General features: G+C 42.6%; 2 protein-coding genes across 7 annotated transcripts in view; one reads left to right on the top strand and one right to left on the bottom strand.

Moving 5' to 3' along the window:
• Window positions 1-5,077, bottom strand: part of NME7 (NME/NM23 family member 7) — an 87,583-nt gene extending 82,506 nt beyond the window's left edge. Inside the window, exon 1 of the mRNA XM_063419918.1 lies at window positions 4,954-5,077. Coding sequence (XP_063275988.1) covers window positions 4,954-4,956 — 3 coding nt within the window. The 5' untranslated portion in view covers window positions 4,957-5,077. The remainder of the gene's footprint in view (window positions 1-4,953) is intronic.
• BLZF1 (basic leucine zipper nuclear factor 1) lies at window positions 5,065-13,580 on the top strand. Of its 6 annotated transcripts, none has more exons than XM_063419912.1 (8): window positions 5,065-5,111; window positions 5,273-5,322; window positions 6,820-6,876; window positions 8,230-8,669; window positions 9,300-9,499; window positions 11,060-11,188; window positions 11,784-12,003; window positions 12,187-13,580. In XM_063419912.1, exons 3-8 carry the CDS (start codon window positions 6,858-6,860, stop codon window positions 12,370-12,372), a joined length of 1,194 nt encoding a protein of 397 aa, XP_063275982.1. In that variant the 5' UTR covers window positions 5,065-5,111; window positions 5,273-5,322; window positions 6,820-6,857; the 3' UTR covers window positions 12,373-13,580. The 6 variants fall into 6 exon arrangements, with proteins under 6 accessions (XP_063275982.1, XP_063275984.1, XP_063275983.1 ...); XM_063419914.1 differs by lacking the exon at window positions 5,065-5,111 and adding an exon at window positions 5,116-5,134 and having other exon boundaries at window positions 5,284-5,322; XM_063419913.1 differs by lacking the exon at window positions 5,065-5,111 and adding an exon at window positions 5,231-5,249 and having other exon boundaries at window positions 5,284-5,322.
• The last annotated feature ends 76 nt before the right edge of the window (window positions 13,581-13,656 follow it).

The following is a 13,656-nucleotide window of genomic DNA, read 5'->3' as shown; positions in this document are numbered from 1 at the left end:
ATCAATTCATCTAAAATTACATTTAGAGAGATGGTAATTTCTGCAAGCCAAGCCAAGACTTGGCTACAGTAGGAGGTAATTTATCCCATGGATTCTAAACCTGTCAACTTGGTATCTGTAGGGTGGTATTTTATAAAGCAAATCATGTCATAAACATGTCAGCATCAAGCCCAAAATGAGCTCTTGGAACAAAGGAAAGTTATGGAGGTTTTCAAACAGTTTTCACTTGCCTGACAGAGTGACAAAGAATTTTTTATTTTATCAGCTACATCTTTTGCAAATGCACACAGCCTACCTGCGAAGAAGCAAATTTCCACTTGGAATCACCAGTTCAAGATGAAACCATGACATAGTCCTGATGCTCAGAGGAAGACTCACCATGCAATAAGCAGTTAGAGGCTTCCTGATAGCATTTTGCTTATTTTCTCCTCACACTGCATACAAAACTTTTTCCCCTGTGATGAAATACTGCAAATGACAGCTGGCCATTAAGAACAGAGACTTGTCTTTGTGGTTGGTTCTGTCTCGCAAACTTTAAACTGACAGGACCAGACCACTGGGCAGTTGAGAAAAATTCAATGTAATCACCAGCTGTCACTCTAGTGAAACTGAGTCTTGTTTTAACACCAAAGATGCAAAATTTCTCAAGCATTAGCAAAGTGTCTTTTGGGGAGATACTGCATCTTTTCATGGAAGAGTTTAAAATGCCTTTTTTTTTTTTTTTAATGGCAGCTCTTTTGCAACAGGAAGTAAGCAATTTACAAAAAGTCATTTTATCAATGTGCACTTGTTCAGGAAAGTCTATTAGCAGGAAAGAGTTTAGTCTGTTTATACGATCAGTTCTGAATGACAGGTCTTCATCCAAATTATTCCATTTTACCAGCTCATCCAGTATGGTTGAAATCACCAGGTCCCAAGGGAAACTCCTGTAAACCAATACAGCCCCATGAGCTGTTCTGCCTTTCTAAAGTCTTCAGCTGAAAATCTGAACACACCATGAAAACCCAGGCCTCACTATTGTCAAGTTCTAGAAATTCCTGATTCATTTACTAAGACCCATTTCCAAAAAACGAAATAAGTATTTTCCACTGATGAATTAAAGCACTTTAAAAAAAAGTCTCATTTTTTCTTCCCTGTCTAAACTGATGATTTCCATGTTGATATTCTCCAAGCTGTGGGTTTTACTAATAAACTGATGATAATAATAATAACAGCAAACATGCAACACACAAGTTGTAAAATTTTCTGTTGAAGTCAGCTGAACAGCTCATCCCTTGATATATATAAGATTTTTGTCAAAATTACAAGACTGCAAGCTCTGGCAATCAGAAGAGCAAATTTCATATATACTTTCCCCTAACTTTGCAAAGAGAACTAAGGTAGTTGGACACTTAAATTCCACTGTGTACAGCTACATCCACAGGATCAAAACCAGATGGCATCAATTAGACAAGTCACCTGGCTTTTATGTGCCTTGATTTCTTTATGCACAAGAAGGAAATAATTTGTCTGTCTATTGTTCAAAGAGTCTTTGTAATGTAGAATGCAGCTGTCAGATTGCAGGGGTAACAATAATTGTTTCAAAGGGTGGAAAAAAAGGAAATCCTCTAAACTGCACCTATGTGCAGAGTTTCCACTACAATCAGGTTCCATCTCTGTGGTGAACAGAGCCCATTGTTCTCTGGAAAATGCTGCACTTCCATATCTGGAACACTGTCAAGTGTCAGAGTGCACCAAACCCATGAATCAAAAGAAACTAATGTTGGTAAGACCATGGACAAATACATCTCTGTATGTGATTACATGAAAGGTACCATTACAGAATGATAGAGCATTCCAGCAGCCAAGAGAGACACCACATCCTGGGTGGAGAAAAGCAGGTTTCCCTTTGGGAATTTACTGCTCACCCTCCACAGCAGCCAGGTCTCACACAATTACAAACCAGACACCAGAACTGATCTGAAATGCTGCCATTTGATGACAAGGGAAGCTGTTCTCCACTGATTTGCATGCTGCAAAGCCAAAGTGCTGTTAGACAAATAACTTGCAGGATATTTCAGAACATTTGTTCCTTTACCTCAGCTTCTGCCACCACAGCAATACGCTTGCCCAGTTTTACAGTGCACACAACCACTTCCAGAGCACTGCTCACACATGAGAGGAGTACAGGATATGACACAAATACATTCCAAACTGATTCCACTAGAAGTTATTACCTTTTTCTTTCTGTGGCCATGATATGACTTGTAACAGGGTTTTTTTTCTGGGTAGGTGTATATGTTAAAACTTGCTCAAGCTACATGATGAAGTGGAAGCAACATAGTACTAAAGGTTGGTCAAGCTTTCTAACCCAAAATTCATTACTTTCAGAAGCTAATTAAAATCCTGAGGCAAAGTCCAGCTTACAGATCAGTATTAGACCTACCAAAAGGCATTTTTGTATTCTGATTTTGCTGCTGAGAAAAGATGTTCTGAATGGATTTAAGATGGGTCAGGTGCATAAGGCCATGGCATCCAGCAGTCACATAGCTTAGCCCTTTCCCAGTATCCAGTATACTTAACTGTGCAGCACTCCTTCCCAAACATCTCTTTTCCCATCATCTTCCAGCTGCCAAATTATTCCTAATACATTTTAGGAAACTGTCAGAATGAAGGGTATATGAGTGGAAAAATTAGTAGGTTTTTAAGTATAAAAGAAGCAAGCAGGACTCTGTAACACTTGAAAGACCAGAGAAGAAAAGTCCCAGGGACCAGGAGAAGGGCAAGAGAGGCAGTGTTTGGGAAGTTAATGGAATGAGTTATTAAGTAGCTGGTTATTGAACATCTAAGAGAGCAACACAATAACAAAAAGCAAATAATGTGAATTTGTCAAGAGCAAATCTTAGTTTCGGACACAATGAGCAAGGCAGAAGCCACAGCTGTGACAAACAGGGTTTTAATGTGATAAGGCTTTTAATCTGTCACCTGAGAATCTGACAAGCTGAGTAAAGCATTATGGCCTAAACTAAAGAGCAGTTATGTCTATCACATGAAGGTGTAATTAGGAATACTGCCCTTGCCAACTGGGAGTCAGATGGTGTTCCACAATGATCTGCCATGCACCCGCTTTATTTTGCATTTTTCTTACTAAAAAATGAAAATGAAACTGAGAAAGCACACTTCCAGAATCAGGGTTGACAGCTAAGGTGTGGGAAAGATTGGAAGCATCTTAGGAGCAGAACCCAGAATGATAATCTGAAAATTGTACAGAAACAAGTGCAAAGTATTGCAATAAAAATTCAAATACAAGGGGAGAAATTGGTCAGACAACAAAACCCCAGAAAACCTGATAGTTACAGTAGGTTGCAGTGAGAGTGAGCGTGCAAAACAGTTCAGGGGAAAAAAAAAGTAAATTTGACAATATGAAGATCTAAGACACAAGAAACAAATATTTTGCTCTGTTCAGCAGCAGTGGAACACAATGCACCTGAGAAGAAACCTGCAGGTTAAACACCACATTTAGAGAAAAACTGCAGAGTGGAAAATGGCTAAATTTTAAAGCCACAGTTACCAGCAGAAAAATATTAAGAGAACAAAATTTGTTTACTGAAGAAAAACATGAAATGAGGAAAGGGCAAAGTTAAAATTCTTCAAGTATTTCTACAAATAAAAGACAAAATGGAAGATCTTCAACCCACAAAGAACAGACCAAATAATCACTGGTATCGTTTCCAGCACAGAATATAAGAGAAAAAAAACTCAGCGACCTATAAAAAATCATCATGCAATGGAATTATGTCAACAGATCAAGCAGTTCCTACCACTGAAGGTTCTTCAAAAGAAATTAAACAAATATGCCATGAAACACTTTGGTAGAGGCTGCTGTGAGATTCTGCACTGCTTTAATAAAGTTGGTGTCACCTCAGAAATAAAGGGTGGTTAGAAACATGTCAAACTCAGTGACTATCATTTAAAACAAAGCAAATGCTTTACCTAAGGTACAACTCACAAAGCAGGACTTCTACTGACGTGAATAAATTCAGCATGGGAATTGAAAATTACAGTTTTACCTGGACTAAACAGAACACTGGTAACCCCTGTATCTGAAACAGAGGCATTTCTATTTAAGAGGCAAATACTAGCCTTGGGTTTATGTTCCAAAAGCAAGGTGCAAAATAAGCTGCTGGAGGGGCTAAAGAAAATTTGAGGTGCTGCAGAAGGCTATTTAAGGGCGGACCCACCCACAGATGCATCTGCTTGGCTACTACACGTGTTTTGCATACGAGTTTGAGTACAAAATGGAACTCAGAGCTGTTGATTTTTTATCAGCTCTACAACATTGGGGTTTGCACACCATCTTGGGCAAAGGGGACTCAGCTGAGCTGCATTATAACTATGGAATATGCTGTGACGGAGGGGAACAACAAGGGCTGTCGAGTGGAACTCCAGGCCCTGCACACGGCAGCCTCAGGAGTCACATCCTGTGTCTGAGAGCATCGTCCAAACACCTCTGGAGCTCTGTCAGGCTGGTGCTGTGACCACTTCCCTGGGGAGCCTGTTCCAGTGCCCAACCACCCTCTGGGTGAAGAACCTTTCCCCGAGACTAAAATGCAAACTGGGTTTTTAAAGTTATTACTCCTGCAGTGACATCCTGTCATCTGTCCCGCATTACTACACAGTAGATCCAGTCAAGAATAAAGACTGCGGCACCTGAGACGTATTCTCTCCTCCAGACACACCACTGCCTTCCCGCTAGGTCTCCCGAGCTCCCGGCCCAGCCCGTTCCAGCTCAGGGGGCTCCGGGGCGGTGGTAGCAGCGGTGTGTTTGGAGGAGCGCTCCCCGCAGCCGGCCACCAGCGAGGCCCAAGGAGCCCCCAGAGCAGCCCCGGCCGGCGCCGGGCGCGCCCCTCCCGCGGCGCTGAGGGCTCGGTCCCGCGGACCGCCGCTGCCCCCCGGGCCCGTGTCCCCGCTCACCATGGCGATGCCGGCCGTGAGGATGATGACGGCGGCGCTGCCGAAGCCCGGCCCGCCCCTGCCCCGGCAACCGAAGCGCCGCCCCCGCGCCCGGGCCCGCGGCTGGGCGGGAGCGGACACGACACGCGCGGGGCCCCGCCCGCCGCCGGACGCGGAAGACGCGGCGGGGACAACAGCGGGGCCGCGGCGGGGACAACAGCGGGGCCGCGGCGGGGACAACAGCGGGGCCGCGGCGGGGACAACAGCGGGGCCGCGGCGGGGACAACAGCGGGGCCGCGGCGGGGACAACAGCGGGGCCGCGGCGGGGACAACAGCGGGGCCGCGGCGGGGACAACAGCGGGGCCGCGGGCACATCGCTGCGGCGGGCCGGTGTGTCGGGGCCGGGGCCGGTGTGTCGGGGCCGGGGCCGGTGTGTCGGGGCCGGGGCCGGTGTGTCGGAGCCGGGGGTCGGGCCGGGCTGGCGGTGGCTGTGCGAGGCCCTGGATCCGGAGAGGGGCGGTGGGTAGTGATGCAAGCAGTGCGCGAGATGGAGGAGGAGGGGGAGGCCGCCCACGCACGTAAGTGGCCAGGATTAAAGGGTGAACTCTGAAGGAGCAGGATCAACGTGTCTGAGGGAGCGGATAAGTCCAAATGCTCCTGATTAGTCTTTCCTTGAGTATTCTTGGCTCTTCCTGAGCAGCTACGCTTTCATTCTCCTCGTTCTCATCAAGTAAGTAGCCTCAGTCAAAAGGAACGAACAGCAGTGGTGATTAACACCCAATGCTATTAAATAAGCAAACACACAACTCCAGTTGTAGAGGCAACAGATGGTGAGACATCTCTGTATCTGTAGTTTGAGAAAGCTCAAGGAGGAAAAGGTGTTTCTCTTCCATTCCTCACAAAAGATAAACCTGCTCGACACAAAGCAAATCTTTAGTGTAGAAATCCAAAAGTAGCAGTGTGCTCACTGCTGCCATTTTCCTTTTAGTGCAGAGAGCTGCTGCAATGGAAGTGAAAAAGCTGTAGCTAAACCTTTTCCGTTCGTGGTACAGTGAAAGGAAGCAAGGGCCTTGGGGATCTGCCTTGAATAATGGGGAGAACTCAAGGGAAAAAAGCCAGCCAAACAAGATAGGGGTATACTGATCTCAAACTAATGTAGTTAGACCCTAGGAAAGAGGGATGAGTGACTTGTATAATTGAGAGCGGACAGCCCTGTGGATGGAGGTGGCAATGGTCAATACCTTTGGTGGATAAGGGGAAAATGGCCAGGATGGTGGTTTGGGCCAAACTGGGGGTCAGCTTTTGTTGTTAGGTTAAACTAACCGTGTGCAGGGCACTGACTCCTTCTTTGAGAATTGGCCCTATCAAAGAGGTTGTTTCAGCAAGCAGGACTAAAGGAATTGTGCAGTTGTGCAGTTGCCATTGTTTCCTCCTCACCTCTCGATCTGCTTGAAGCAGTGTGGGATTTCCTTTTCTCGTGGTTCTGTGATTATTTTAGGCTATCTTGGCACAGTCATGCAGTTGTACTGTGGGAGTGTTACAGGCTTTTAAAGGGTAAGGGGGCTCACTGAAAATGGAGGGAGACCAGAAAAAAAATTGAGGGATGGAAACTAGAACAAGATGAGGAGCAATGCAAAGGAGTTGAAGTGCAGCTCTTGGTGAAAAGACACAAGTGCCAGAAGACTCACAGTCTTCTCCTCTTAACTTTATGGGTTTTGGTGTAGTTTTTATAATTTTGTGGTTTTCCCTTTGGTTTGATGTGGGTGTTTTCACTGTACGACTGAACTGGAGTTTCAAGGTTGTATTAGAAAACAGGATAATCCAGATTAACTGTCACTGTTACCTTGCTAAAGAATTTTTTTACCCTCCTCCTTATTTCTTCCTCAGACTTACCTAGGTAGGAAGAGTTGACTGCTAAAGAGAAAATGACATCTCTAGAAAAAGGTAGGTTGTTCATGCGACATCTAAGCAGACTGGATTAAAAAGTACTCTAACTGGAATTCTAAACACCAGAGTTGCACTGTATACCAGGCTCGTTTCATTTAAACTTACTCCTTTTATGTAGCTATGAGGAAGAAGTTCTGTGATTTCATTATTGCAGTGAAAACCAGAGCTGCCTGGATGGAACAGCAGTTGAATGAAGTTTTTCTAATCCAGATCAATATTGAAAAATAAGTTTGTCACTGGTACTGTGATCTGTCTTGTCTGTACACTTGTCTGACAGCCTCCTCTGGTATTTAGAACCTGTTGGTACTGATTCAGCAAACTTGAAAGTAAGGCAATATAATGGTGTTGCTACGGCATTTTTGAAATCTGTTAATACTTGGATAGAGGACACAAGCTCACATTACTGCCTGCAGTATAAGAAAAAAAGCAGTATGTGTAGCCATGCCCTCAGAAACTTTATCTCTCACCCATTGTGAGGGAACTGTACTACAATAATAATTCATTCAGCTGAAGACTTAGTGGACTTATGTAAAATTAATTTTGGTAAATAGTGTGTATGTTGGGGACTATAGAGCAGAATGCAGCATTTCTGGGAATGCTGGGTCTGTAGTTCAGAAATGGAGCAGAACTGGGTTGTTGGCTTTCCTTAAACCTTTACTTGGGCAACTAAAATATGTTAGTACTTCAAAGTCTGCTAAACTTCTTAAGGTGTCAGTAGCTGTCTGGGTAATAGCTGTTTTTCATTTGCTTCTTCCTTTTAAAATGATACTGCTCTGATTCTGCCAGCTCCCAAAATCTGATTTTGTTTTCAGCCTATGAGTAATGTTGTCAAGAATTTTTTTTTCCAGGAAGGCTCTTTTTTATGTCTGCATTTAATCTTGTATGGCAGCAAGAAATTAAAATTAATGCAATTCAGATCAATGTTTGTGTCTTGTACTGCTGTTGTTAATGAGCAATGCACATTTGAGTAAGGACTTACTTGAGTAAGAGCTTACTGTGAGGGTGGTGAGACACTGGAACAGGTTCCCAGGGAAGTTGTGGGTGCCCCATCCCTGGAAGTGCTCAAGAACAGGTTGGACAGGGCTCTGAGCAACCTGGTCTAGTGAAGGGTGTCCCTGCCCACAGCAGGGGTGTTGGAACAACATGATCCTGAAGGTCCCTGTCAGTCCAAACCAGTCTATGGTTTTCTGACTTGTGCTTGATAATCACTGCTGCAGTGGACTATTTGACACATGCAGTGTACAATTAAAATCTCTACCTGTGAAATACAGGCATTAAGAGAAGACTTACAACGACACTATAACCAAGTGAAAAGTGGTAAACGTTTCCTCCATATTTTCTAAATTTCAGTTGATGATGCCTCAGCACCTGTTCGAGGAGCTGGAGATGGCATGGAAACAGAGCAACCAGCCGGATCAGTGGAAGTGGTCACTGGAGCCAACACTACAAGCCATCACATCCACCACAGCCCCCAGAAAAAGCCAGTCTCTTCCCTGAGTCCCGGAGTTCTGCAGCTGGGGAAAGTACATGCAGATAAATCCGTGGAGATTGAGGCTATTCGAATATTAGTCCCCAAAGCAGCCATCACCCACGTTGTTCCAAGTAAAAATGCAAAGGTAGCTAAATCTGTGGGACATAAAGGAGACACATTCCATCAGTCAGAGGGAGCCACAGATCCCAAGAAAGAACACACAGAGCTGAAAAATGCAATTGAAAAGCTAAAGAATTCAGAAAAGCGGTTGTTACAGGATAAAGAAGGTCTCTCTAATCAGCTGCGTATACAGACAGAGGTAAGAAATTAAAGGTGTTTTCTCTCCCACAGCTGAACTATTTTGGTTTGTATAAGAAGTTTGTGAATGTGACCAAAGAGAACTGTTATGACACTCTAGCCTTGAAACAAATAAGTTCCCTTTTGAACTTATCAGCTAAGATAGAGAGTAGAAGTACATCAAAGTATTCCAGTGCTGCTTCTCTGACAACAGATGAAAGAGTGAAAGACTTAGCTGGGAGAAGCATACTAGATAGCTGCAGGAACATGAATCTTTCATGAGGAAAGACTTTGCTCCTTAATCACTAAGTTAAAAATGTTACGCTGTAGAAGGGTTGACTGTAACTTTCTATTTCATACATCTGTGGATGTCTTGTCTAATCCTTTGTTATCTTACTGATTCAGGAGTTGAATACTACTACTGAAACTTTGTTTCCTGCAGCAGGCTTTCATTCTTCCTCTTTGACTGCTAGAATTTAAACAAGAATGTGTTGGATATGCATTAGGCTCAAGTGTTTATGCTTGCCTGGATAGGTCCCATTCTGGAAAGAGACAATTTATTTACTGTTAGCAATTTGCAGTGAGTTGCACTGCATTCTTGGGAGTGTTTATTCTCTGCTGATAGTGACAAGAGAGTCTGGTCGAATTCCAGGTCAATCGGGAGTTGAAGAAGTTACTTGTTGCTTCTGTTGGGGACGACCTGCAGTATCACTTTGAACGGATGGCTCGTGAGAAGAATCAGCTCATCCTAGAAAATGAAGTCCTGGGCCGGAATATGGCTCAGTTGTCTGAACAGTTGGAGCGCATGTCCATACAATGTGATGTGTGGAGAAGCAAATTCCTAGCAAGCAGGTATTTCCTCCCATGGAGCTGTCCTAACAGCATTCTCCTTCAGTCTTTCATCACATACACTCACTGCAGTGTGCTTACACATGCAGAGGACAGCCACAATAGCCGTACTGACACCTGCTATGAAATCTGAGAATACAGAAGAGGTATAAAGAAAGTAAGCTCCTTGTCAATCTGAATAGTCCTGCTTTTCAGAGATGATACAGTGAGTCCTAAACCTCCTAAAATCTCAACTGCAGTTGTTGAGAAAGAAAGAGAAGCTCTTAATTTTGATAAAACCACATGCAGTTTAGGGTTTTTAAATGTCTGCTGGGGCAGCTGACTTTTCTTTAAGGTAATTAGTTGATTTTCATCCCCAACTCCCCCAGTATGATACAGTCATCAATTTCAGAAGAAGCTGATGTGTTTTAAGAACTCTGCTTATAGTGAGTAAGAGATCTATTACAGAAGAAAAGTAGGGGGATCTCTTTATCAAGGACTGGTTGTGTTACTGCTCAGAACCCTACTGTTACTTCTTTAACCATAAAAGCAGGTCTGGAAGTCAAAATCTCATTTGACAATGACTTTAAACTTGCTAAGTTTAGTTGTCTTATCAGATCTGTAAATAGTGTTCTGAGATTTTTAATTTTCTACTATACTTGGATATAACTGACTGAATTATCTTGCTTAATGCATATCACAAAAGACCTTACTGCTTGCTTGAAGGAAATGGCAATAGAATACAGTCTCCTCCCTTTAATTTGCTGTTCTTAAGAAGTTTCAGCATATGGGGTGAACGGTAAGTTGTGTAACATATGGGCTGTATAGACCTTGTAAGTCCTGGCTGAGCAAGAGTTACTATGCAAACTTGGGGTTTTTTTAACATTATGAGGAGTTCTGAGATCAGGGCTGTGAGTCTCAGCAGTGTGCTTAAAGTAACGCTCTTCAATATTGTAACATTCAGGTTCATTTTTATCTCCTGTTTCTAACTGGTGATTGTTTAAATGTCATTCTGGTTTTTGTATGTGGAGCATCACAGGCATTTGAAATGCCTGCTGGATGGGTCAGTACCAAGTCTCATGGCTCAGAAAAATGTGACAACAGCTGTCTCCTTTGTAGCTCTTAAACACTCATATCTGATATCTGGTGATTGCCCCTGAGAAGGGCAGAGAGGTAGATGACTGCAGTCTGTAGCCATAACTTCCATTTTTAGAGATGAGTGAACAGATGTGATTGGAGCATACTTGTAAGAATTGTTAGTAAAAGAAAAATGTATTTAGCTTTTTCTTTCACAGGATCCTTGTCAACTATGTACACTTTCCCAAGGTATTTTGAACTGTTTAGTAGATTTGTATTAAGTGACCTAAGATTGTTTAAACTCCTTCAAAACATGATCTTGCACTGGAATTGGCTCTAGTTGAACAGAAATTATTCTTAATTAGGTTGGTATAGGCTCTGCATGGGGGAAGGGACAGAGAACAGCAGCTTAATACTCAGGTTGAGCAGATAAATGATGGTCTGTAGTAGAAAACAGTGACTTTCAAACTGTTCACTTGCACTGCTGACTGGAAATTCCCTTTTCAGGGTGATGGCTGATGAGCTGACCAATACCAGAGCAGTTCTTCAACGCCAAACCAGAGATGCACAAAGTGCAATCCAGGACTTGCTGAATGAACGCGATCAGTTCCGTCAAGAGATGATTGAGACACACAAGTATGATTTTTCTAATCCTCCGTGCAAACTTCATTTTTGTCAGTTTATTTTAGGCTAGAGGAGAATCAAATAACTTTGCCCTCTTCCAGTGATACTCAACAAAAATCAATTATGCTGATGTATAGTATGGTCACTTTTCAGTCTTAGAGCTGAAAGAGCAAAAGTAATAGAATACTTTCTTCATTCCCTAGAGGTCTGAGGTCTTAAGAGTAATAAACTGTGGAACTGACATCCCTCACGTCCTCAGGCTTTCTCTCTTCAATCACTTATTGTCTTGACTCAAGTCTTCTATGTTTCCTTCCAAAATATCAAAGAAGAGATTCTTCTACCTATATGGACTTTGCAGTGCTTATGCTGCCAAATGTTAAATAAGTGTTCCCAGTATTAATGCCCTGTGTTGTTGAGGCCTTGCCTTGGAGAGTAGCCCATTTGTTTCCTTGTTCTTAAACACGTTCTTTGTCCATTTCTTTTGGTTTAAGACTCAGCTTATGCAGTAAGCCTTGGGAAGAGATGATTCCTCTGAAGTGTGCTGGGTGCTGCTAATACCGTATAGAGTGCAAACCCCACTAACAGTGCTGCTTTCCTTTCTGCCCAGGCTGCTGGAGGAGCTCATGGTCTCTCTGCAGTGGGGGAGACAACAGACATACTATCCTAGTGCCCAGCCTTACACTACAACAGAGCTGGCAGCTGTGAACTGTAAGCTAGCCAAAGCTGTAAGCTCACATCTTCTAGGAAATGTTGGCACTAACAGTCCAAAAAAGACTGCAGCAGCTGTGGAGTTCTGCAATACGCCTGCTGAGAAAATGGCTGAAATGGTAAGAATTCTTGATACATGTTAATCTTTATATTAAGGTTCTGGGTAAACAGATATTTCATTTTCAACTTGGAAAAAAAGATAAAAAATGGCTTTTGAGCAGAAATCCTTCCTAGTTCTTAGAGAAGGAAAAAGCCCATAAAACTGTGTAAAATATTTTCAGTATCAATTTTTCCATCCTTAGATGCTCCATGTACTGGATCCAGCTGCACATCCAGAAACATCAACAGAAGTTTCTTTTTCTGAGACTTCTCCATCTTCTTTCCTTTCCACAAAGAAAAGTATTGGAAGGTTTCACCCGTATACAAGATACGAAGATGTCACCTTCAACTGTTGTAATCACTGTCAAGGAGAGCTGATAGCCCTTTGAAAGCCCAGCCAAGCTGCACATGCACTCTTTCTGAAGAACTACACTAGCTGGTGTTTAACAGGCTCCTCTTTGTTCTTTTTCTGTAATGGGTGGGTTTGGCATTGGAAATGACAAAGTTTCTGCTTCTCTACCTCTTGAAGTTAGGGATTGGCAGGATTTCCGTAGTCTCTGGGATACTTCTACTACTTCTCAATGGGAAAGCTACTTATTTTCTTACACAAAGGCAAGACAAAAAACATGATGCTGGTCCAATTTGTAGAGCATAGAGATGCTCTTGACTATTTAACATTTATAGTCTTATTAGCAATTCATAATGAATTTCCCTTTAGAGGGAGACAGAAGTGGAACCATACCAAAGCAAATGAAGTGCTGATCAGTTATGTCGAAATTTAAAAATAATGGTAAATGGCCAGTTACATGTTGGGTTTTTTTTAAATTTTAGCCAAGGTGATGAACTGTCCCCAAGACTATGTTCTACCTTTTAAATTTAGTTATAAAGAGGAATATGTGCAATGATCATAGCTGTAAGTTCTGAAAGCAAAAGTTTATGCAATGTCAGCCCTCCTGTCAAGAAGGAGATGAAGCCTGAATGAACTCCAGCTATATATAAGTAGTAACTGCTTTCGAGTGGATTCTAGAAAACTCTGTGGGGTGAGATTATTCTGATGTTTCCCCAGAGCTGACATAATGGCTTTTCCATTGTTTCAGCTTCTAGAGTGAGGCTGCTGCATAGCTGATCCTCAGCAGAGGCAGACTGACACACTTCTTTAGTACATAACACTGAATCCTGGCCTGGCATTAGAACTCAGTCCTTGCCCAGGGTTTTCCTGGGTATTATGTGGGATGATGAAGATAAAAGCACTAAGTTTGCATAGGTACTGTTAAAAAAAGAGTATTTTTTACTTGTATGGTTTTATAATCTTGAGGTAGATTTGAAGTTCTTGACATAGGTTTGAAGAGAACTTTGAGGAGACAATCTGCTAAATCCAAAGAAGCCTATTTAAGTTTCTTGGTTTGACCCCCAAATTTACCATATGAAGCTGTCTGGTTTAGGGAAAAGGTTTCTGAAACAGTTGCTTTTACCCAATTTTTCTTTGAATTTCATACCCAAGATTAGACTATGTGTAAGCTCTAAGTTCTTGCTGTTGCTGGCTCTGCTTTGGTTTACGTGAAGAAAGCTACAATAAACTTCCTTTGCTTGCTTTCAAGTTGCAGTTTTGGATTTAATGAAGTCACTTTTTTGACCCTGTTTTCTCTGTAGCATAAACAGAACTGTATGGCATT

The sequence above is a fragment of the Prinia subflava genome, chromosome 28, assembly GCF_021018805.1.
Source record: "Prinia subflava isolate CZ2003 ecotype Zambia chromosome 28, Cam_Psub_1.2, whole genome shotgun sequence".
In the NCBI taxonomy this organism is placed as follows: Eukaryota; Metazoa; Chordata; class Aves; order Passeriformes; family Cisticolidae; genus Prinia; species Prinia subflava.
The sequence above is the reverse complement of the archived record's forward strand: the minus strand, read 5'-3'. Positions and strand labels throughout refer to the sequence as shown.

Coding starts and splice junctions, on each gene's coding strand:
- BLZF1 (XM_063419912.1), top strand. Junction 9,500..11,059: donor AGCAAATTCCTAGCAAGCAG/GTATTTCCTCCC, acceptor TTCCCTTTTCAG/GGTGATGGCTGATGAGCTGA. Junction 11,189..11,783: donor GAGATGATTGAGACACACAA/GTATGATTTTTC, acceptor CTTTCTGCCCAG/GCTGCTGGAGGAGCTCATGG.